The 23,480-nt window shown below is 36.5% G+C and overlaps 1 protein-coding gene across 2 annotated transcripts in view; it reads left to right on the forward strand.

The window, feature by feature from the left end:
- The window catches only part of PACRG (parkin coregulated), a 583,000-nt gene that overhangs the window by 304,553 nt on the left and 254,967 nt on the right, over positions 1 to 23,480 (forward strand). For both annotated transcript variants that reach the window (XM_072637723.1, XM_072637724.1), the window contains exon 4: positions 18,189 to 18,338. In XM_072637723.1, coding sequence (XP_072493824.1) covers positions 18,189 to 18,338 — 150 coding nt within the window. The remainder of the gene's footprint in view (positions 1 to 18,188; positions 18,339 to 23,480) is intronic.

A 23,480-nucleotide genomic window follows, 5' to 3' on the forward strand; every position in this document is an offset into this window, starting at 1 on the left:
GAAATTCAGAGAGATAGTTTCACCTCCATGCTAGAGATCCTTTGACCAATGAAAATAGTAGAAAAAGTCTAGTAAATGTGGCTTGCTCAGGAAAATTGACCACACACATGATTTTGTTAATTTTTGGCTCAAGAAGCTTTGTAAAGGTGTCTGTAGGTGTCACAAATGACTATGTAGGTCTCTAGCGATACATATCAGTATCTAGCTTGATTGTGCTAGCTTCTTGTCTTGTTTATAGACACACAAACACATGGAAAACATTTGCAATCTCTCTTAGGTATCCTGTCTAACAATGAAAAAATGAATATCATTCTAGCACAGTATGAGTGGCATTGCATGTATAAGCAACATCTTCCCAATAGAATGCTGGGATGTGGCTAACTGATTTAGGAATGCATTGAAGCAGATAACTGGCATAAAATAGAACAGCTATGGTACTCTTCTAGTTCTAAAACATATGCTTGGTATAACTTTGACCCTTTTGACACAAAACTAATAATATTATCACATACTTAATGGTGAACATAAAAGTCATCCATAGAAAAACCACTCCTGTCCTAGTTAACTGTCGCAAATATAGCTCTGGTAGTTTTAAGTGAGGACTGTCCCAAACCTATTCCCTTACCTCTTCTCAAAGGATACAAGATGGAAATACACAATGCAGGGAAAGCTGTGAATATGGATTCCAGCTTTATGATCAGCAGGTCTGGAAGACCTTTACAAACACACACACATACACACACACACACATATTGAGAAGAATATATTTGTTTTAGCTACAGTTTTTGGTGATATCATTGACCACCAAATTTATATCTTCATGTATCTATGTATGTGAATGTCTTAGTGCGGTTTTAAGCCATAAACAAAAGCATTTATAGCTTAAAACTGCCCTGAAACTTTTGAGGCAACATTTATGAGACATCATACATAGTGTATGTGTACATATAAATGCCTGAACACACATATGTTTGTATACATGTACCATACACATATATACATACCTATATACATATCTATACATACCAAAATAATTGGATACTACTGCATGATCAGGCCAACTAGATTCAATTGATACATGGTTAATTGCTTTTGATACTTCATTTTTAAAAGATTGACAATATTAGACTGACCATGCCGGAGCTAAATATTTTAATAGTTAATTACTATTCTGAATGCCTCCAGTTCCTTCTTCCTCCAGCCTACACCACACACCATTGCCTGTTACATCGTTGAGATGTAGACAAAGGTCGAAGTTAATGATACTTTTTAATAGATATACATATATAAAATATTTGTTTATATATATCATATATGCTACTTGTGATGAAATATTTTGTGTATAATTGTTGAATAATTTGCTGCTTTGCATTTTCAGCTTAGTTATTCTGTGTCAAAATAAGTCAGGTCTTTTAAGAAGCCAACTTGTAAATTCATTTACTGGTTTCAGCTTCAGGAGTTAAATCACCTGGGGGCAGTGACATCACCAAAGGCTCCTAGATTAATCAGGAAGTTTAGCAAAGGAGTAGAAATTCTCAGGATGGGAATGTAATTAAAAGCTAATTCTTGAGGTCTCAGAAATAAAGACTGCTATAGGAAAAAATGAAAAAACAGTAGAAAGAAAGATTTACTCTAAAAGATGTAGTTTCAGTCCAACTTTTCTAAAAACCCAAGGGAGAAACTGACCAGGGACTCTTCTGACCCTATCTATGGTTTTCAATAGAGTGAGCAGAAAGGTTCTGTTAACCTGGAATTACCAAGGGACCGTAACCATTTGAAAGGAAGAAGAAAAGGGCTTTTTTGCGGGAGAAGAGAGTAAATCACAGAAGCTAAGATTTGGAAGGATTAAAAAAGATGATCTCATACCTGAGAAGGAATCCCCTCTATTACATTGTTGGCAAGTAATCATCCAGCATTCTCTTGAAAACCTCCTGTTTGTGGGGAGTCACTGTTCTATGGTAGCTCATTTCACTTTTGGACCACATTGATTATTAGGAATTTTTTTTTAGTACTTCAAGTCTTTGCTTTTCAGCAATTTCCATGCATTCATTGCCCCTAGTTTGGTCCTCTGGGGCCAGGCAAAGTAAATCTAATCCCTTTTCCATTCAAACCATTCAAATGCTTGAAGATAATTATAATGTCCCCCATAAGTCTAAGAAAAAGCTAGACATCCCCATTTATTAGAAAAGATACTGTGCTGCTAATAGTTTCTTTGATCTGTGTTTTGATATAGTTTGATTCATCAATTTACCTGAAAATTTGAATTGGCTATCTTTTAAAAAAATAAGTATTAACTTTGCTTTCACCTAAAAAAGGACTGATGTGCAAATTATTTTAGTTACCAGACCTGAAACCCAAGCTAGGGTACGTTTCTGGCTGTGCTGCCCTAGCAAGCAAAACTGATTAATGTGCCACTGGCAGAAATGAAATAAGGAAAGGCAAAGTCAGGGAAAGTAGCTAACCATCTTTTTAGGATTTATTCCAACTTGCAACAGTGACAGAAATGCCATATTGTACACATACTGCAATAAAATGTGTCCTCTTAGGCATTAACTGCAGAGGTGCTAAGGATATCCTTGCATTGCATGCATAAAGTGTGCTGGAAATAAATAGCTGATATTTGGATAGAGCCCTAAATTTTACCGAGCACTTTATGCGTTATTTGATTTGATCCTCGCAACAACCCATGAGGTTCTTATTGTAAGTATTGCTACCCCATTTGACAGGGGTTTTTTGTGTTTTGTGTTTTACTCTAAATCCCAGGATCCTAGAAGTCCTCAGTGATCTCTTCCTTCTATGATCACTTATTACATTTAACTGCTATTATCATATGGTTAAGCACTTTGATATTTAGCAACTTTATGTTGATTTCTTGCAAATGAGATTGCTATCTTCTGGGCAGGTTTCATCCATTACAAGGAATACAGGACAGGAACAATTTAGACTCAGTAAATAAATATCCCTTGAGTTCAGATGCCATAGCATTCCTCCATCTCTCTCAGGTGTGGGTGACTCCCAGTTCCACTGGTAGAAATAGAGCACTAATAACTCTAAACTCCAACTATGGAACCAGATTGCAAGGACTCAACTCTTAGGAGAGATGGCCATCTCATGCTGTCATCCTATATGTCTCCTTCCTCTTACTGCCAAGATATTTATATTCACAACCTCCACTTTCTTATGGACCGCTCATCCTTCAGTTCCTTGACCTCTCTGGTTTTTATCCCCAACACTCTTTAAATGTTGACTTTCTCTCAGACATTACCAGTTATATCTTTCTTGTCAGATGTAATGGCATTTATTTTAGTCTTCTTTTTCCTTGATTTTTTGATAGCTTTTGACACAACCAACGATAGTCTCCTCTCTTCTGCTTTTTTCTTCCCCTGTCTTCTCTGATGTTGTTCTCTCTTGCTTTTCCTCCTACCTCTCTGACCATGCCTTCTTATTCTCTTTTCCTAGTTCATCATCCATATCATGACCCTTAACTATGGATGCTTCCCAGGGCTCTGTCCTGGACCTTCTTTTATTCTCTCACTGCCCTTATAACTTGGTGACTTTATCTGTTCCCCTGGGCTTAATCATTATTTCCATGAAGATGACTTGCAGATCAGCCTTTTCCTTCCTAGCCTGTCTCTTGAGATTTAGTCACATATCACCAACTGTCTGTTGGATATTTCAAACTGTTTCCTGTAGTCCCATATGTCCCATAGTACCCCCAACTCAACCTGTCCAAAATTTACCTCATTATCTTTTCCTCCAAATTCAATCCTCTTCCCTCTTTTTGTCTAATGTAGTAACATCCTTCTAATCACCCAAATTCATAACTTCTAGGCTGCTCTCAATTTCTTATTCTTATCCCACATACCCAATCAGCTGCCAAATCTTGTCATTTCTACCTCTTCAAAATGTTTCGTATCTGTCGCCTTCTCTCCACTTAGATGGATATAACCCTATTTTAGGCCCTCATCATCTCTGTGCTATTGTAATAGTTTCTTATTTTCTTCAAGTCTTTTCTTCTCTTCTACCTCATACAGCTGCTAAAATAATCTGGCATTAAGTACACTCCAGCAGTTCACTATTGCTTCCCAGATCTAATATGGAGTGTCCCAAAAGTTTTAGTGCAGTTTAAGCTCTACTCTATTTGGCTTTTAAAATCCTTCAAAAACTGGAACATTTCCAAATTGATTACACTTTAATCCCCTTCTTGCATGATATAGCATAGCCAAACTGGTTTTCTTTCTTTTTTCATATACTTTTTCTCATACTTCTCTTACCCTATCTCTGTCCCTTTGCATTGACTGTCCCCCATAGCTAGAATGAACTCCTTCATCACTTCCACCTCTTAGGACCCCTTATTTCCTTCAAACCTCTATTCAAGCACTACCTTCTACACAATACCTTTGATGATCAACCCAACTACAAGTGCTTTCCCCCTACCCTACTTTATCTTATATTTCTCTTGAATTTATTTTGTGCATACTTCTATTTATGCCATCTTTCCTATAGAAGGTAAGCTCCTTGAGGGCAGGCACTGTTTCCTTTTTGTCCTTGTATTCGCAGTGACAGGTACATAGGAGATGGTTAATAGGTACTTGTTGATTAATTAGTTGATGAATTCAGCCTGCTCCTCCTACAGACTTCCCTATTCTTGTTGATCACGCTGCTTTCCTTTTAGTCATTTGGTCATAACTCTCAGTTTGTAAGCTTTGAGTCATCCACGATTCTTTTCCCCTTCCCTTGTCTCCTGTGCACAGACTTACTTTTAGCAGCTGCTCTTTTTCTCTGCTGTGGCCAGCATGGCCCTGGTGACTCCTACTGCCATCTGCTTCATTTACACCAAATGAAGTACTCCTCTTTCTGCTGGGCCTGCGTGATGTGATGTTCCTGCTGCCTGCAGCAACTGTGCTAGCTTCCAGTAAATGCCAGTGTACATTGAACCTAACAGCCCCTGCCCATCACAGTCACTCAGCCCTGGCCATTGACAATTGCCCCAGGAAGGGAGACAGTGTTAGTGAACCTACTGTGGTTAAGGTCATCTTTGTTCTTGTATCAGAAGAAAAAAACCCAACTTTGATAGACAAGAGGAAGTTCAAACATATCTAACAATTACATGATATTCAACAGTCTAAGAATTTTAAAAAGAACAGTTTCAGATTTAATGGAAAAATCTGAATTTCAGGATAAAGATTATTTAAGCCTCTACAGCACTTGTGTAGGTGTCGTTGGCTCATGCACATGTGTGCCAGTACAAGTCATAATAAAATCATAGACAGCATCACGTTCAGCCCTCCATCACTACCAAGGGCTCACATGGGAACCACAGGTCTAGAGCAGAGCAGATGTAACTTTGTTACCAAAACCTTTGTCCCAGAACTTACTGCCATTTGCAGAGACAGAACCTACTGTTCTTCTCTACCAACCATTATACTCACAGGGAGTCTTAACCTGTAATCTGTCAATTAAAAAAAATTATAACCTTGTTTCAATATAATTGATTTCGTTTATAATATCATGTATTTAATTTTATGCATTTTTGAGATTTTTTAAACTTTTTAGACCCAAATTTTCTTTCTTCCTTTACTCCTTCACCCATTGAAAAGGCAAAGAAATATGATACCTATTATATATATGAACACATACAAAACATTTATATATCACCCATACTGGCCCCCAAAAAGCATGAAAAAATAAAGTTAAAAAAATGTTTTATTCTGCACTCAATTTTATACACTTAAAATATTATTCTTAGGAGGGGTCTCCACAAGACTGCTGAAGGACTCTGTGACACGTAAACAAAAGACTGTTAACAACCCTTACTCTAAGAAAATAACTCAGTAATCTTTCTGCTCAGGGAGATGTCTGCCACTGGTGTGGAGGAGAAAGCATCTAGTCATGGCCCCTTAAGATTGTGATGGAAAAGAGTACAGTGCAGTGAAATTAGCAATGTTTGCCTGAAATAAAAACTTTTACCCAAAAAACAATCCCCTCCTTACAGTCATGACCATCTGTTCTCCTACCCCCAGCTTCAGTTCCTCTCATGGATTGTGATGAAGTCGGGTGTTACCATTAAATGGTTACGCCAGCCATATTCTGGCCAGCACCAATGTCCGCTTTCATGACTTAACTCTAATTACCATTTCATGTGACTATCCCATGATCTTGTCAATGGAACACTGTATCGATTGGGACTGCCCCTGTTTTCTGGATACTTCTTACTGTTCCCCTAATTTATAATTCAGAGTCTGCCGTGTTTTGCCCCTTTCACCTATTTCCACATTATCACATTTTTCCAGGTCATTTCAACCTCTCCTTAGTCCCCATCTTCAGTCATGAATGCCTTCAGGAATCCTAGGCTTTTTGTTAACAAATTCCCCTCTGTCCCAGATTTCTCCCTCCGATACTGTTTCATTTTCTTTTACTCACAGAATCTTAGTTTTCTGTAGAATTCTTATAAATGCCCCTGACACACCAGTCTAGGAAGCAAAATCTGTATATCTTGTACTCCTCTGCCATTTTCTGACCATCACCAGGAAAACTCTTCTCTTCCATTTTTGTCTCTCTCATGTACTGATTCCAAGGTCACCCTCCCTTCAGCATCTGGATCATCATCTTATTTTCATCCTCAGTCTCTGTCCTCATGCCTAGGAGATTCAGGATTCCCTTTTATGTCCAGTAAGACTTCCTGGCCTCTCGGTTCATCAGACTTCTTAATTTTTTTAGTCTAAATATCTTCTGGCTATGTCTGTAGAAGAAGCAGAACACCCATTCTCTTGAGCTCCCTCCACTAGTTTCCTGACTGAAGAAGGAGGGACACTTCCTTCAGGTTTCCTCTACCAGTCTCCTGCCTCGGTCCTCTTACTCTCTTGACTTGTACTGTGCTTGGACAGTGTACTGGCACCATACCAGCAACCTGAATCACTTCCATTTGAATTGCCTTAAGAAGACTCTGAAGATCACCTGGCAGGATAAAATACCAGATGCTGAGGTCCTTTCCCAAACGCAACTGCCAAGCATTCAAACTCTACTACAGAGCGTGCAACTCTGATGGACTGGCCACATTATTTAAATGCAAATATATGCTTACCATAAAGACTATTTAATGGAGAACTCACACCGACAGTCTCAAAATCTCTAAGATCTTTGGAATTGATTGTATGACATGGGAAGCACTAGCAGAGGCCTGCCCATCATAATGTGTGCCCTCATCGGAGAAGGTACTGTGCATTATGAACTAAGGAGAATCGAAGTAGCTCAAAAGAAATGCAAGATGTGCAAATTTAGAGAATTCACCCAAATGTTCACATGGACCATTTGTACCTGACCTGTGATAAGAGAAAGCTGAGCTCATATTAGTCTGATCAGCCACAGTCAGACACACTGTAACTTGATTCTGACATAGTGATGTTGCTTTGGTCCCTTGAGAATGGACAGTGACCAACCAATCTTAATATCTGATCTAGTGTGTCCTTATTAAATAGCTGTTGCAGTGAAATGAAAATAGTCTGGCATCTTACACCTTAACCTAGAATTAATATTTCCAATATAAGCATGGCATTTAATAGATTTTTATATGACAAGAAATGTAAATTCACTCAAAATACATATAATTAAGAGCACATGATAAAAGATGTATTTGCATGCTTTTCATATTTGTACAGATACATTGAATTAAAAAAAAGCTAGATATCAAAAAGATATTTTAAATGAAATGCTGGTATAATGCCAATGAACCTTCAGTATCAATGAACTGTGCTACCTTTTAGCCTTTCTGGTCCAAAGTAGCGATGACCTTCATCTAAAATTTACTTGAATATAATCCCTTCATGACAACAAAAAGAATCAGCACTTCAAAATTTTCTTCTCAAATAGTGAGAATTATATACACCCAGTTATAATGCTGGAATGATTTATGGGACACAGTCAGGCATAGATGGGACACAAGTAAAAGGAGACTTCAGGTAATAACAGAGTGCACTAAATGCACTGCATTGCTAGCTCAACAGCACACTTGGCCCAACCCTGGATAACCCCATCAAGATTTTCTGTTTTTCCTGGCCTCTGGCTCCATTTCCTGGTCTAATCCTTTTCAACAATCTTACATCTCTCTTTGCCCATGCTTCCCCAGACTGACTTCCTTTGGCAATGAGCCTTGGCTTTGAACTAGGCTTTGATCCTGGCACCGTGCCTCAGCTTGACCTGACTTTTGACAGGAATAGGAAGTGGAAAAAGGGACAAATTCAAGTGAATCCAAAAGTTACAAAGAGTACATTAGGTCAGAAAAAGCTTTGTTTCAACTATTCTGTTTCTTTATATCTAAGACTTCTACTAACTCCTTCTCTTTATCCTATAAACGTTCTAAGTTCACCTCATCTGGAAAAAAAACCCAAACCCAAAACAAAATCTATACTTTTCTTCAACAATGTCACCCCCTCAGACCATGACATTTTATATTCTCCTTTCCAGGGCCAAACTCCTAGAAAGAGAAGTCTACACTGCTTTCACTTCCTCATCACTCACTCATTCCTCTGACCTTTTCAACCAGGCATTTGTTTCTACTACTTTTTTGAAACAACTTTATACAAGGTTACTAGTGACCTTAGTGCCAAATCCAATGACCTTTTTTCTGTTTAAATTTTTCTTAACTTCCCTTTGGCATTTGACACTATGGACTACTACCTCTACCTTCTTGATACCTCATCTTAGTCTTCTGTGTCCCGTCATTCTCATAGTGAGGAGAGGTAGCTGCATGGGGAGGATCAGTCAAAAAAAACCAGTGAAAGTAGTGCAATGGAATGGCTTTCTGTCCCTTCCTGGAAGGTACAGACAGGTGAATAGTAGAGAGAGTAAGAGGACCCAGGCAGGAGACTGGTAGAAGGAACCTGAAGGAAGTGTTTCACAGGCACACAACAATGAAGTCAGTACAACAGCTCCATAGACCTTCAGTGTGGTAATCAGTCTAATACCTCTTCCATACTTTCCTTCCGAGTCTCCCAAACACTGAGTTAGCTCTGGCAATGCATATGTCAACCTCATTATTGATGTGTACATCCCTGAAAAGTATTCTGCCAGAGTAAGTGAACTTATCCACAGCATTCAAAACTTCTCTATTTGTTGTAAGTGATGCTTCCATGTATGTATGGTGTGGTCCTGGCTGATGGAGTACCTCTGTTTTCTTGGTGTTAATTGTTAGGCCAAAATAAGTACATCTTATTTGTACATGTTTATCCAGCTCTGATTTCAGTAACCTGGCCTTCATTTGCCAGCCTTGTTTCACTTATGGCTGCTATTTGGATATGATACCTGCTGAGGTTTTTGTTTTGTTTTGTTTTGTCTTTTTGCAACAAGAGCTGTTTGTCTTAGAAGTCTACTGGATTTTGTATTGTCTATAAATGTGTGCACATTCCATGTACAGATGGTGAGTGGAATCATCTTTGCAAAAGTTTTTGTGTGTTTCAACCACAGGGTGGGATTCCCTTCTGTCACGGTAATCAGGCCAGGGTTAGGTAAGCAGACAATTTTTAAGGCGTATTTTCAAGCCCCTTCCTCACACTAAGAGGTGAGCAGTGTGAGCCTTAGACACCCAGTGGACTGCCAAATCCCAACACTACTTCCTGTGAGAAGATAACCTTATGGCCTAGGTTGCCTCTGGGCAGCGTTGTGCCTATGTGTATACATACCTGCTGCTTTGTCCCTTGCCTGTTGCCACAGGATTTTGAAAATGGTAAGATGGAATGGGTGATGTCTTTTGATTCATGTATAAATTGGATTTCAGTAAGGCAGTTGCATGAGGTTATCAACCTCACTCTCCCTTCCAGAGTCATCACAGTCCAGTGGCAGGACAGAAACAAGACAGCTGGTTATGGCTCAAGATGCAGTGAATGACTCTGGCATCTTTGATATCTAACCAAGCTCTAAGTACTCTACAACACCTTCAGCCGCCTTTGTGGCTGTTGTAATAAATGGTTCTCATCCACCCATTCCACCAGGGGAAGTCTTCACATGCTTGAGGTGAACCCCCGCCCCAACTCACTGATGGGTTTGAGACCCTTCAGTTACCCTCAACCTGGTTTAGCCAGTCTACCCAAATGATTTAGCAGGGTGTGGCTGCTGTGCATGCTACAGCTTTTTGGAGTCACAGATGAGAGTTCGGTGATCAGGTGGACGCCAAAAGTGGAAAACAGTCCTGAAAAGGGCTTAGTAGCCCTCATACCAGAGGTATTAGTCTTTGCTGAACACACCCCACACCCCATTAAGATGAATAGCAATAACAAATAGTTCAAGAATTTGAGATTTATTGGTGGGAGAAAACCCTCCCCTGATATAAATTCATAACCTTTTTTTAATGTCTTAATGGATGTCTTTGGGAGTTTGAGGGGCTTAAAAATTCAGACAACTTGTTGATAAGGCAAGTAATACAAATCCTAATGCCAATACTAATAGATTATCCTTTCTGGGCCCAGATTTAGTAATCCGTGCAGATTATTCAAGAAAATGGTAGAAACTATTCAACATATCCTTGGAGACTGCATGAGCATCAACTGCGTACCTGCCAAGACTTGACCTATTTGACAGAATTATCCAACAGAAGCTTACTATCCTTCATGCCTTGACAGATTACAGATATCCATACAATAAAGCTACATTTAGGAGGGATGTCTACCCCAAAGATGTGAAAACTTCCCCTTGTGGGATAAGTAAACAAGAGTAGCTTGTTCCAGTGGCCATGAAGGTGGCTGAAGCAGGCATTGTGGAGTGCTTAAAGCTTGATGGGACTTCGAAGATTCCAAGGTCATCCACAGCATCCCAGGCCTTCACCAGTCATCTTAGTTTTTGTCTTGCTACCTCAGAGAGTGAGACTGAAGACTTTGTGCTCATGTAAATGTGCCTCACTTAAATCCAATCATGCTCATGTGATGTCATTGGTCTTCTTTGAAAATGAAGAACAAACAACAACCCGTAGAATAAATTCAAATGTTAAAATATCTTTAGGAACTCACCTATGAATCTACAAAAACTTAAGAACATTTTTTCTTAGTTATCACCATACCAAATACTCATTACTTCTAAACTGCATGAAACAGAAAGCTATCAAAATATATATCAAAATCACATGGGAACGGATTTTCATTGAGAATAGATATGTTTATATCCCAATGCTTTTTCCAACTATAAAAAAGCAATTATTTCATCTACCTCTGAAATAATATATAGAATATTAAATGTAAACAAAAGTGGTAGAACAGCAAGAGGTCCTGAAACTTTTTTTCTCACCTCTGTTTAAAAAGCTAAGAGCTAGATTATTATCATCTTCATTGCTAAAAAGTCTTCAGGGTCTATGGTACTGAGCACTACAGCAGGTAAACCCATGAGTATTCGTGAAATGGACTGAAGATATGAATACTTTCTTCATGTAGTCATATGAAATAACAGAATTGAAAACATATTACCAGTTATAGTCAAGTGCTTCATACTCCTTGTTGCCAGTAGAGTTCTTGCCTTCAAGTCATACAGTAATATATTGGCAACAAATACAGGGTAATCATGAGAAATAACTTCATCCCTAAATGTTAGTGAAATAAAATGAGATCTGAAATTGATGAGTTACTTATATCTAAAGAGGGTAAACTTGAGGTCATTAAAAATCTTCACGTAATACAAACTCCAGGAATTCCTCCTAATTAAAAAAAAAAGGGGGTGTGTGTGTGAAAAAATACCAAAATTTCAAATGATTTTAAAGAGGAGGTATACATACTTAAGTTTCAAAAAAAACTTCTTTGAGTTTTACAGCACGAATCCAATTAGCAGACCAAATGTACCAAAAACAGAGTAACTCAAAAAAGCTGATATTTGCTAGAATGAACATATTCTCCTTTGATACATGACAGAAAATATAAAAACAGTTAAGGACTTGCACACATGACTATATTCATCAATTGTTGCCAACATAACAAAACACAAAAGGAAAGGTGGAGCTGTCAAGAAATAATCCTAAGGACAGACATAATATTAAATGCCAATGTGGCAGAAACAACTTGAGATAGTTAAAGGAAATGGAAAGGCATTAGAAGCCAAATGTGGTAGGAAACTTGAATTCTGTATCATATTTGAAGACGAATGGAGATATCCAGAATAGAATCCAGAAAACAAAAATATATACATACATATTTTAGAAATTCTAAATTCCCTTAGAATTGAAAGCAAAAATTAAAAAGATTTATTATAGTTGTGGTTCAGTCATTTTCAGTTATGTCTGACTCTTCATGAGGCTATTTGGAGTTTTCTTGGCAAAGATACTGGAGTGATTTGCTGTTCCCTTCTCCAGCTCATTTTACAGATGAGGAAAGTGAGGCAAACAGGATTAAGTGATTTGCCCAGGGTCACAGAGCTAGTAATTATCTGAGGCCAGATTTGACTCATGAAGAGTCTTCCTAAGTCCAGGCCTGGGATTCTGGCTGCTTCACTAATTTGCTGCCCCATTAAAAGGATAAGGTGATATGAAGTCAAAGCTATACAAGAATCAAAAGAAGCAATTCAATATAAAAAAGTTTACAACAGAGGCTTGAAAAAGCAAAGAAATTTGAAGAGAGAGAAAACTTCAGAATAAGGAACACATGGAAAATGTCTGGTCAATTATGTAGTCACAGTAAGTTGAACACAATGAAAATACAGATCTGCTGAAATGCAAAACAGAAGCAACAGGACATTTATATCAAAGGAGGTGACTGGAAATCGAGGGTTTTTTTTTTCTTTTAATAAAACTAGAAAGCAGTTGGACCAAATGAGATACATGATTATTGATTCAAATGTATTATGCTAGCAAATGCATTTTAAAATTAAATTTTAAAAATTTTAAAAAATTTGCATTTAAAAAATGCAAAGCATTTTACTACTTTCTTCTCAGAAGCAGCCCTGATCCCATCAAGAGAAACTGCATATCTATAACAAAATATGAGAAAAGCAGTGATCATCCAAATACATTTTATGTACTCATGTCCTATATACAAAGCACTTTGGAAATCTATTAGCATTAGCCAGCCAACAACATATTGGTTGAAGAGCAAAAAGGATATGCCAAAAAATTAACAGTGTCAGCAGAATTACTCACTATGAATTTGATAATTATTAGAACAAGCTACCCCAAAGTGCTGTTAACATTTGTCCTGCTTTTGTTGATTTTATTGAAAATCCTTTGATTTAGTCCTGTACTCATGGCTTTTATTCTGTGTTACAAATATGTGAAATGGAACCAAATATAATGAAAATGTTAAAGTATGAGATGTTCAAATCAAAAAGTGTTCTCTAACACCAGCAACAAAATGTCATGACCAGTTTAAGTAAAATATTGCATCTTTTAGGGAGATAGTTTAAGCCTGTTGTGGCTTTTAATAGCCTTAAATCCATTGTTGTCTCTCCCAAACAGAATTCAATAGGTTCTCCAAAATGAAGAGGAAGTAATACCAAAATGTCTTATCACTTCAAGTATGTAGATGGATAATAATTTTGGAAATGTGTCCCCAAGAGGCACTAACCTGAATATTCCTTTTGATCCAGCAAAGCCATTACTAGGCATATAGCCTAAAGTGATCAAAGAAAGAGGAAAAGGACTCATAAGAAGAAAAATATCTATAACAGCTCTTTTTATAGTAGAAAAATATTAGAAATAAAGGGGGCTGTCTTTTGAATAAAGGCTAAACAAATTATGGTATATCAATGTAATGTAATATAAGTGTGTGATAAGAAATTATTAATTGTACAATTTCAGAGAAAAATGAGAAAACTTATGAACTGATGGGTGACATGATCAGAACCAAGAAAACAGTTTATGCAATAACTCCAACATTAATAGTGAACAAGGCGCATCACTTGAGAGAAAAAAATTTGTTTGGTCCTTTAAATTATTCTTACATTCTGATCATTTACTGTAAAATGAGTCATTCATCCAGTTAAGTGTCTAAGACAGAATTTGAACTAGGTTCTTTCTGACCTCAAGTCCTTTTTCTCTTCACTTCAACCCTAGATATTCAGAGAAATTGTGGAGAAGATGCCAGTCTGCAATAATAGAAAAAGATGTTCCCACTGAGTTGCCCACTGACAGCTAGGTGGCACAGTGGATAGAGTGCAGGGCCTGGAGTCAGGAAGACCTGAGTTCAAATTCGACCTCAGACACTTAACAGCTGTGTAACCCTAGACAAGTCACTTAACCTTTTTTGCCTCATTTTCTTCTTCTGTAAAATGAGCTGGAGAAGGAAACAGCAAACTACTCTTGTAACTTTGCCAAGAAAACTCCAGATGGGGACATGAAAAGTCAGGCACAACTGAAAGGACTGAACAACAACTGAGCTGCCCACAGTGTTAGAATCATCCATCTGGGACAGAATAATAAAGAAACACATCTCTGGTCTTGAAGAGTTTGCAAACTTGTGGATGCAATAAGCCTAACATGTATAATTAAATTTCAAAGTATGATGTAACAAAACACCCTAAGATGTACGGAGTGCCCTGGGAATTCAGAAAGCAGAGATACCACAAATGTTTCTTAAAAGGAAGAAATACTTTAGGTTTCTAATCTGATTATTAATGATTTATGGCAAACAAAGCCTACAAAAATGAATGAATGAAAAGTATTTATTGTTTACTGCATGTCACATGCGGTAAGCCTTGTAGATGCAAACACAAAAGCAAGGTAGCTCCTGACTTCAAGAAACTTATTATGAAAAAACTTATTGGGTATCAGTGACTAGGGAAGGAACTTGTGGTGTGGGGAGACACAATTAATGATGAACAACAGGGCACTTAACTGACATTCCTTTTCTGGGGCAATGTTAGAGTTCATTTGTTTATAGTTCCTAGAATAAGAGACATAGAAAGCTGGTGTTAGAGGAGCATATCTTCCCAGAGTGTAGAATGGAGAATTGGGAAGGAAGGTTGAAGATGAGGCTGCATGGGCCCAGGAAATATAGAATCCAGTGACCTAGCTTCTCTGAACCGTGGTCTGTAATCATAGCAATAGCGGTTTATACCTGAAGATCTGATCATCTGTAATCTTCTTAGGTAAATAGCAAGAGTTCTTCTCTTACACTACTTTTATTTTGTTGTTAACAGTTTCCACTACATAAGAAGCAGTATGTAATATTGTTCAAAGACATATATAATCAGCAGTGTAGGCAAAATACAGTGATTTGGGGTGGAAGACTCTAATCGTTGGTTGATAACAGCAGTTGATCCCTTTCATAGAACCTTTTTGAAACTTCGAATTTTGCACTTCAAAGTCTTCGTTAATGGTTAGACAATAGTGCTCAAGCCTATCAGCAGACTACGAAATATAACTCTTACTTTCCCTTTAAAGCTATCAAAATCTAACTGTCTGATTATCTTAGCATGCCTGTTTTAAAGAAAAATATTTGTTTGCTTAAAACACACACACAATTATTTCTTGGTTCTTTTATTTAATTGGGAAAATAAGGAAAGAGATATTTCCAGCTTTGTTTTGCATCCTAAAACCCCAGAAAGAGGAAGGGAAATAAAAGAAGCAAAGCTAAAATAAGAATAAAACGACTTCCTCTTGGATAACGTTCTAAGGGAATTTTGTGAATACTCCCTTCCTCTATATTGAATCCACTGCAAAATATTGAAAACTTTGTGCAACCATTAACAAATCATTCAAGGGGACCTTGAACACCTTCCTAGTTCTCATCAAGAGTAAGCATTTAAGCATTTTTATTGGGCATCAACAGTTGACTGCCTCATTATCTTACGCTCATTCACGAGTGGTTATTTCTGCCATATTAATTCTGGCAGAGTTAACTGGGCAGTGATACGCTGTTCTAGGGGCAGGACATCTACTAAATAATAAATTGGTCAGTTCAGTAATACATATAGATACAAATAAATGGGCAGATGTTTCACTTGAGTCAAACTCACTTAACTCCTTTAATCAAGACATTTAAGTTCAGTAAAACCCTTTGTAACACCAATGTTGGAGATAGAGCAGCTACTTTTAGACTGTGCTATATTAGCTTTATGTGATTTGTAGCTGTTATCAGAGCATATGTCTGAAAGGATTCTTTAATATTTTCTTGCTTGATCCTCTAGTTTCATGGTCACCTTACTGATAATCAACATTCTGAGTCCTTCCTTTAGTTCTAGGGATCGGGACCAGATCTTTGATTCCATTAGCACTAAGAACTCCTAGCTGAGCAAACCCCCTCCACTGATGCACATCTGCACCTTCTTTGTAACTGAATTTTAGAGAATTATATTAGATTTTGATAGTTTAAGTGACTCACTCAATCAGTATATGTCACGGATCAAACTTTTACCATAGTATTCCTAGCTCCAAGGTCACCATAGTATGCTGTGACTCTACTTAGCTATTCTCATATACACAATAGGCCAGAGTTGGAACTATTGATCTTTAACAGGTTTTTCATGAGGTAGACCTTTACTTGTATTACAGTATTGGGGTAAAGTCCTTGAGTGATGGTACAATACTGTCAAGAAACTTTGAGAAGTTCAGTGGAGCACAGTTTTGAAATCATTCCTTTAGACCACATGACCTTAGCTTTTTGTTGATAATGTCATATCATTGAAAATCACAATTTTTAGAGATTAAACCAAAGCCCAGTTTGATTTCATCTTTTCTCCAAAGGTACAACTCACGTTCACATTATTTGGTGATTTTCTTCTACTTGGAGATCCCTAGACAAGTTGTAGAATACCTGTCATGCTGAACAAGGCTGGTGAAATTATTGTGTGGTTCCCATTTTTTCTATGAATTTTCAAGTAGACTTCCTAATAGGACTGTCATAATTTCAACTAGCTTTAAACATCCTCGAGTTAATCATCCCAAATACTTTAAATCTTATTATTATTAAGTTTCAACCTTACTTTATTTCATTTCTTCTTCATCATCATCATCATCATCATCATCATCATCATCATGCTGGCAAATAGTACATTCTTTGTGACCCAGGTTAATCTTTTCTCAAAGAAATAAAAAAAACTTATGATCTTTGGAATCATATAAGAAAGCATTTTCATTAGCCTTACTCTTGCTTTAATGATGAATGCTGTTATTATTTATAAGTCTTGGAAATAGTACTGTTTGCAATTTTTTATCTTGTCTCTAAATAATGTTGCTACCTCATTATGCTTCTCCCTACTTTTGGTAATTAACCCTAAATAATAGGGTTACAGTTTGGTCTATGGTATATACTGTCTGGGCAAGTTACTTGAAGTCTCAAAACTTTACATAACTCTCTAAGACTAAGTTACAAAGAGGCTGCAGACCTGCAATTGTAGAGGGCATTTGCTCACCTAGGAGTTCCTTGTACTAACAGAATCAGAGGTCTGGTCCCTATCCCTGTTCCTACAGACTGAGCAGGTAAGGATTCACATTGGTCATTATCAGTAAAGTAAAACCTTCTACCTTCAGTGACTTTACCATTCCTTTCAAGCCTCTTTAGAGTTTGTCTCAAAGTAGCACTTTGCTACCCTGTCTGCTCTTCCTCTGTATCAATGTAATTTGTCTGCTTTCAGAAGCTTTCTGAAATCTTTGACACCTAGATTTTGTATGCTTTGCCTCAATTTTAGTCTGAATTTTCTCAGTCTTTAGGATGCTGAATGGCATATTATGGTCATATCCACAAATGATATTTGCAGTATTTGTAAAACCTTTATAAGCCTGCCATTTCCCTCCTCTTCAAACATTTGTTTCATTGCAATTTGTTTCATTGTTTTAAAAATTACACGGCTTGTTAAAACTGAAAGAAATAAGATTTAACTCCCCCAAATGGTGATTGTTGCTTAAAAATTTTTATTTGCTCTCAATCTTCACAAGTTCCATCAGCCCCAGTATCACTCAGTTTTTTAGGCGATTTTTATTGGTGGTCATTTTGGGAGGGATGGATGGGAAAAGATACAACCAGAAAACCTAGTTAGTATGAGGGAATAATGAGCTCTATTCTTGGGGTTCGTTAGCACTAGTTGTGGGAACAAATAATAGTCAGACAAGGCAGTGTTTTGTAACATCAGGGCGACAATCCATCTTTCAAAGCTAGCCTAATAAAGGCCCACTGATGATCCCCAGCAGAGTACAATTTAATTAAATTTACCCATTAGAGGACTTCTTCCCAATCCTCCTTAACATTGTAGAAATTAATTCTCTTGTTTCTTTTTCTACAATACAGATGCATTGAATCTCCGTAACCGGCAGGTCATCTGTGTCACACTCAAAGTCCTTCAGCATCTGGTTGTTTCAGCTGACATGGTGGGTGAGGCTTTGGTGCCCTACTACCGACAAATTCTCCCCATCCTAAACATCTTTAAGAATATGAATGGTGAGTTATTCTACTAGTCACTATGTCTTTCAAACCCTAAAGCAAAGAGTGGCTTGGGGGTAGGGTTAATTAACAACACAGTTAGAATTTATTGCTGCATATAAACCCAAATCCATTTGGAGTTCTAAATAATGTAACCCCTACCCCATCTCCTGCTACTCCCTAAGGATGCAGTAAAATTAACAATTTCATTTATTACTCCTCACACGTACAGCTTATTTAACACAGTACAGAAGCACTGAAGCAGTTCTGTAATCTCCCAATAATTAAATTGTAAAGTTTTTAATAGTCTTTTGAATACATTAGTAAGTTGCAAAGTTTGTCTCCTTTATAGTTATGTTTTTATCTTAGATTTTCTCTGCAAAAATTTTCCTATCCTCTGGTTTGTGATCATATTTTTAAAATGAAAGTTGTGTTTTTAATATGTAGAAGGTGAATTACTGTTAGATGTTATTTTTATTTTCTATGATTATAAAAATAGATACATGGAAGCATTCAGTGACACATTTTTTAAAAAGAACTAACTAATGTTTCTCCATTTTGCTTTGAAACATTATTTTTTAAGTCAAATTTTGACCAAGTGAAAATAATAGGGACTTTTGGTTTGTTTGTTTCGCATACAAAGTATAGGCTGCCTTGGCATTCAGAAACTGAACTTATACTTGTTTGGAAAGATTAAAGAGTTGTTATGATAAAGAATCTATTTTGTAAGCCTCTTGCTGTGGTATATACCTAATTATCTCCTATGGTGTTAACTTTGTGATTTGATACTAATTTTGTCAATATTTGAAGTTAATTTCTGACAGTCATGTTAGAATTAGGGTTAGAATTAGCTATGTCAGAATTGGAATGGATTAATAATTAGAATTAGACATGTTAGAATTAATGGTGTACCATATCTAGATCTTGCAACCTAATATGCAATTGAGAGAGATTCAGACTGAGAAATCTGAGGGAGGAAGGGGCTATCTATGAAAACTTTGATACATTATCTTATGAACTGTCATTTGAACTATATTTACTTGGTAATAAAATATTTTAAGAGAAATCATGTAATTATCTGAAAAGATAAAGCCAACACGTCAATAGTGTGGTCGCCATATGTGTTGTATACCATATGGTCTTAACATAAGGAGCTTATGCCAGATATTGTAGGATCTGTGATGTAGTGAGCAACCATCCTTGCCACTTGTAATTTTTAGTAGTGACTTATGGTAGATGTTCAAGTATAGGTATTAGTTTGATTACTTATCTTAAAAACTAATTATTTCAATAATAGTCATTTTCATTTTTTAAAAATGTCACTGTTCAATATAAATTAGTAGAGCAAAAATTTTCTCCATCAGTGTTAAAACTCTGTAACTAGTAGTCATACCAATTCAATGTGGGCTCTGTTTTCAAACTGAGGTCTATAAAAGGAAAATGCCTTCTCAGACATGATGACTTAAAGCTTCTAATATATAGAACTAAGTTTTGTTCAACTTAATATCTAGAAACTGATTGGCTAAGAGGAAACTGATTAAATTAGAAAGCTAGAGCTAGACTTGGTCACAAAGAGCTAAGTCTGATTCATTTATTTTTGTAGTTATGTGACTATAGGCAATGCACTTAAGTTCTTTGAGTCTCATTTTCTTCATTTGTAAAGTTGGAATGGTAATGCCTGAGGTATCTACTTCAGAAATTTGTTTTGAGGCCTCAGTGAGATAATTATGTAAAAGCCTTACAGATTTGAAATCAAACAAATTCAATGTGCATTTATTAAATGACTACTATTCCCAGGCATTGGGAATGTAAAGAATAGAAAGAAAAAAAATTCTTCCCTTAAGAAACTCTCAGGAAAAATAAAATAAATACATCTAGGAAAGTAGTTTCTATGTAACATAAACAGAAATGAACAGGTTATGCAGGGCAAGGCAAATAGTAACTGAGGGGAATCAAGAAAGCCTTCATACTCTGTTGGCACTTGAGCAGATCCTTGGAAAGGTGTAACAGTTTTTTGAGCTGAAGGAATGGAGGGAGTACATTTCAAGAATGGAGAAAAGCCTATACAAAGGCTTATAAAGAAAGGAGTCATGCAAATAGAATAGCAAAAAGGCCAATTTGGCTGTAATATAGGGTAGGTAATAGGAAGTAATGTGTACTAAACCTACATGTTATGGTGCTAAAGCAAATAGGCCAGTTATTCAAGCACAGAGGACAATGCTGAGTTAAAGTGGTTAACTTACAGGATTAAGTTTGGAAAAGCAGTGAGGTAGAACCAGAGCCAAGTTGATAGAATAAGTGGGATATGGAGGGACTGGTGATCGTGCTGAGGATGAAAAATAGAACTAGGAGACATGAGGCCTGAAAGAAGATGGAAAGATAGGTCATGGTGGGATACATTTCTTAATCATAGAAGTGGAACAAATAGGATCGATGGTGAGATGAAGCACAAGTGTGGGGCTAAAGTAGAGGAAAGGCATAGGTTGGGTGTGGGAGGTGATAAGGTTGATGAACTAGAAGGTCAGGCCATTTGAGGGGATATAAGGATGACCTATAAGCAGAGCACAAAAGCAGGACTTGGGGAAGGAAGAAGACTGTTAGCAAAGGACTAAAGGGAAAGGATTTGAAGGCATTTTCCTATGTCCTACTAGAATGGTGGCAAGAAATTAGGACAGTTTTCTATTCCTACAAAGAAATAATGATGACTAAAAATGAGTTAGAGTGAAAATGGTGTACTCTGGGACCATTTAATATGTTCTTATGAAAATAATGTTTTAAGAAACTGTAAACCTCATTAAAATATCATCTTGATATAGTATAAAACATAGAAAAATCCTGTTTGGAACTTTTCTAGATGAGAGTATTAGGAATTCTATACTAGAACTTTTTCTCTGCTCAATATGTTTCTGACATTTGGAAAAAATATTAGTTTCAGCTCCCATTCCTACTAATCTTAGAAACCTGTCAGCAAAATGCCATGATACCATTTACTATATTTCCAAAGGGTCATATTAAAAAATTGGAGCATTCCAGCAATAAAAAAACAAAACTATTCTTTAAAAGGACCATTTTTACCAGTGGATTCGATTGCAGGACTAGGAGCTTTTCAGAAGGTTTCTAATTACATTTGTACTTTTACTGCTAAAATAATTTAGCTTTAGCAACATTTTTCACAAATTCTCTTTTCAGGATGATGTGATTTTGATTTGGCATTGAGTATATACTGTACAGAGCATTCAGTCAAATGACTTCAGTCTTTGCTAACCAATATACTTGTTACACAAATTGTTAGATGATAATATATGAATTAAGGATTCATATTTTCAAAATGGTCACAAAATCACAAGCTTAAAATTAAAATAGACCTTAAAGATCATTGTATCCAGCATGGAATTATCTTTTTACTACATTCTTGACAAGTGATCAGCCAATCTCTGCTCTGGAAGACAGGAAACTTACTAACTCATAGGTAATCTATTCCTTTTTGAAACAACTCTAACTCTTACAAAATTTTTCCTTCTAAAATTTGTTCTGACACTATATAAATTAATTTTTTCCCTCTCCTACATAATAGCCCTGTTAATATTTTAAAATGGTAATCATGCCTTCCTTAAGTCTTTTTTTTAGGCTTATCATTCCCAACTTTTCCAGTTGTTTTTCATGTTAGCTGATTTCTAAATCTTATATCATGAAGGTCACTATCCTCTAATGAATATTTGTTCTAGATTGTCAATGTCGCTTTTACCACAGGGCTGCTAAAACTGAACACAGCAATCCAGATGTGTCTTGACTAGGGCAGAGAACTGCCACTTACCTTGATCTAGATATTGTACTTCTATTATTGTAACATCATACTGCTTTACTTTGGAAGGAGCCCTATCATACAGTTAAACCATATTGAACTTGAAGTCATCTAAAACTCCTTGGTCTTTCTTATGTGAACTACTGCTAAATCAAATTTCTTCTATCCTGTACTTGAATTTTTAAAAATTTAAGTATAATGTTTTGTGCTAATGAATGAAAAAGCAATTTGTTAAGCTCATACTATGTACCAAGCATTGTGCTGTATGTTACAGATACAAATATTTTAAAATTGAGATATTCCCTACTCTTGAGGAACTTATGTTCTTGGAGACAACACATATAGGAGAGTGGCAACCAATGACAATGACAAGGATGTTGAATGAAACCATAGGACAGTTGGTTATATTACTGCACAGATAATAGAATCTTTTTTGAAATGGAAGGTGCTAAATTCAGTTGGTCTGTATAAAATTTACTCTTATATTTCTGTATTTCTTAACTTTTGATACCTTTTCAAGTCTTTTTTCATCTTCCAAAATATTAGCTGTCCTCTGCCCTTTTCCTCACTTTAACATTGTTTTATCCGCAAATTGTTAAATAACCTGAATATTGTGTTGATCAGATATTCGACTCCTTGATCATCATATCAGTGCCCTTAAATTTTATAATGGAATCACATTGCTTCCTTCTCCTGATTGTTCTGAATACACTTCTGATCCTTCTGCTCCAGTAGGATCATATCCTGTGCCTTCTTTCCTTACAACACTTTGGTTCTCTCTTGTTGATGATTTCCAGGCTTCCTATTTTATCAGTTTAGTTAATCTGCTTCTGATGAATGACTTCAGTGTATTTTTTTAATTATTGATGCATTTCATTGCCATGGTCATTTCATTTCTAGATCTACCAATACTTAAAAGATATCATCCTTTTATTGAATCACACCATACATCCTAACAAAGAAAGTTAAAGGGAAAAGATCCAATATGGTGACCATCTGTGACATGAATATATACAGAATTTCCCCCCTTCTCTTAACTTCCCACCTCTCTGTAAGATTCTATGCACTTTTTCCCTTAGACACTCAATATTTAGAATAAAATCCTTAGTCACCTAGACCTCTTGATTTTTTAAAACACTGAGACTATCATGAGATAATAAACACATGAGAAATAAGCTTGAAGGAAGAATGAAAAGAGAGGAGGGAGCCGCTAGAGCCACAAAGTAATTAAGTTGTGTGGAGCAGAGAGAGATATAGTTATAGCTATCCTTGTCTAGTAAGTCTTAAATATAATATTCATGCCAACTTTGTCCCAGGAGTATGGAGCAAGGAAATGCATTACCCCGAAGGGCCATGTT

This window comes from Notamacropus eugenii, chromosome 2 (genome assembly GCF_028372415.1).
Source record: "Notamacropus eugenii isolate mMacEug1 chromosome 2, mMacEug1.pri_v2, whole genome shotgun sequence".
NCBI lineage: Eukaryota > Metazoa > Chordata > Mammalia > Diprotodontia > Macropodidae > Notamacropus > Notamacropus eugenii.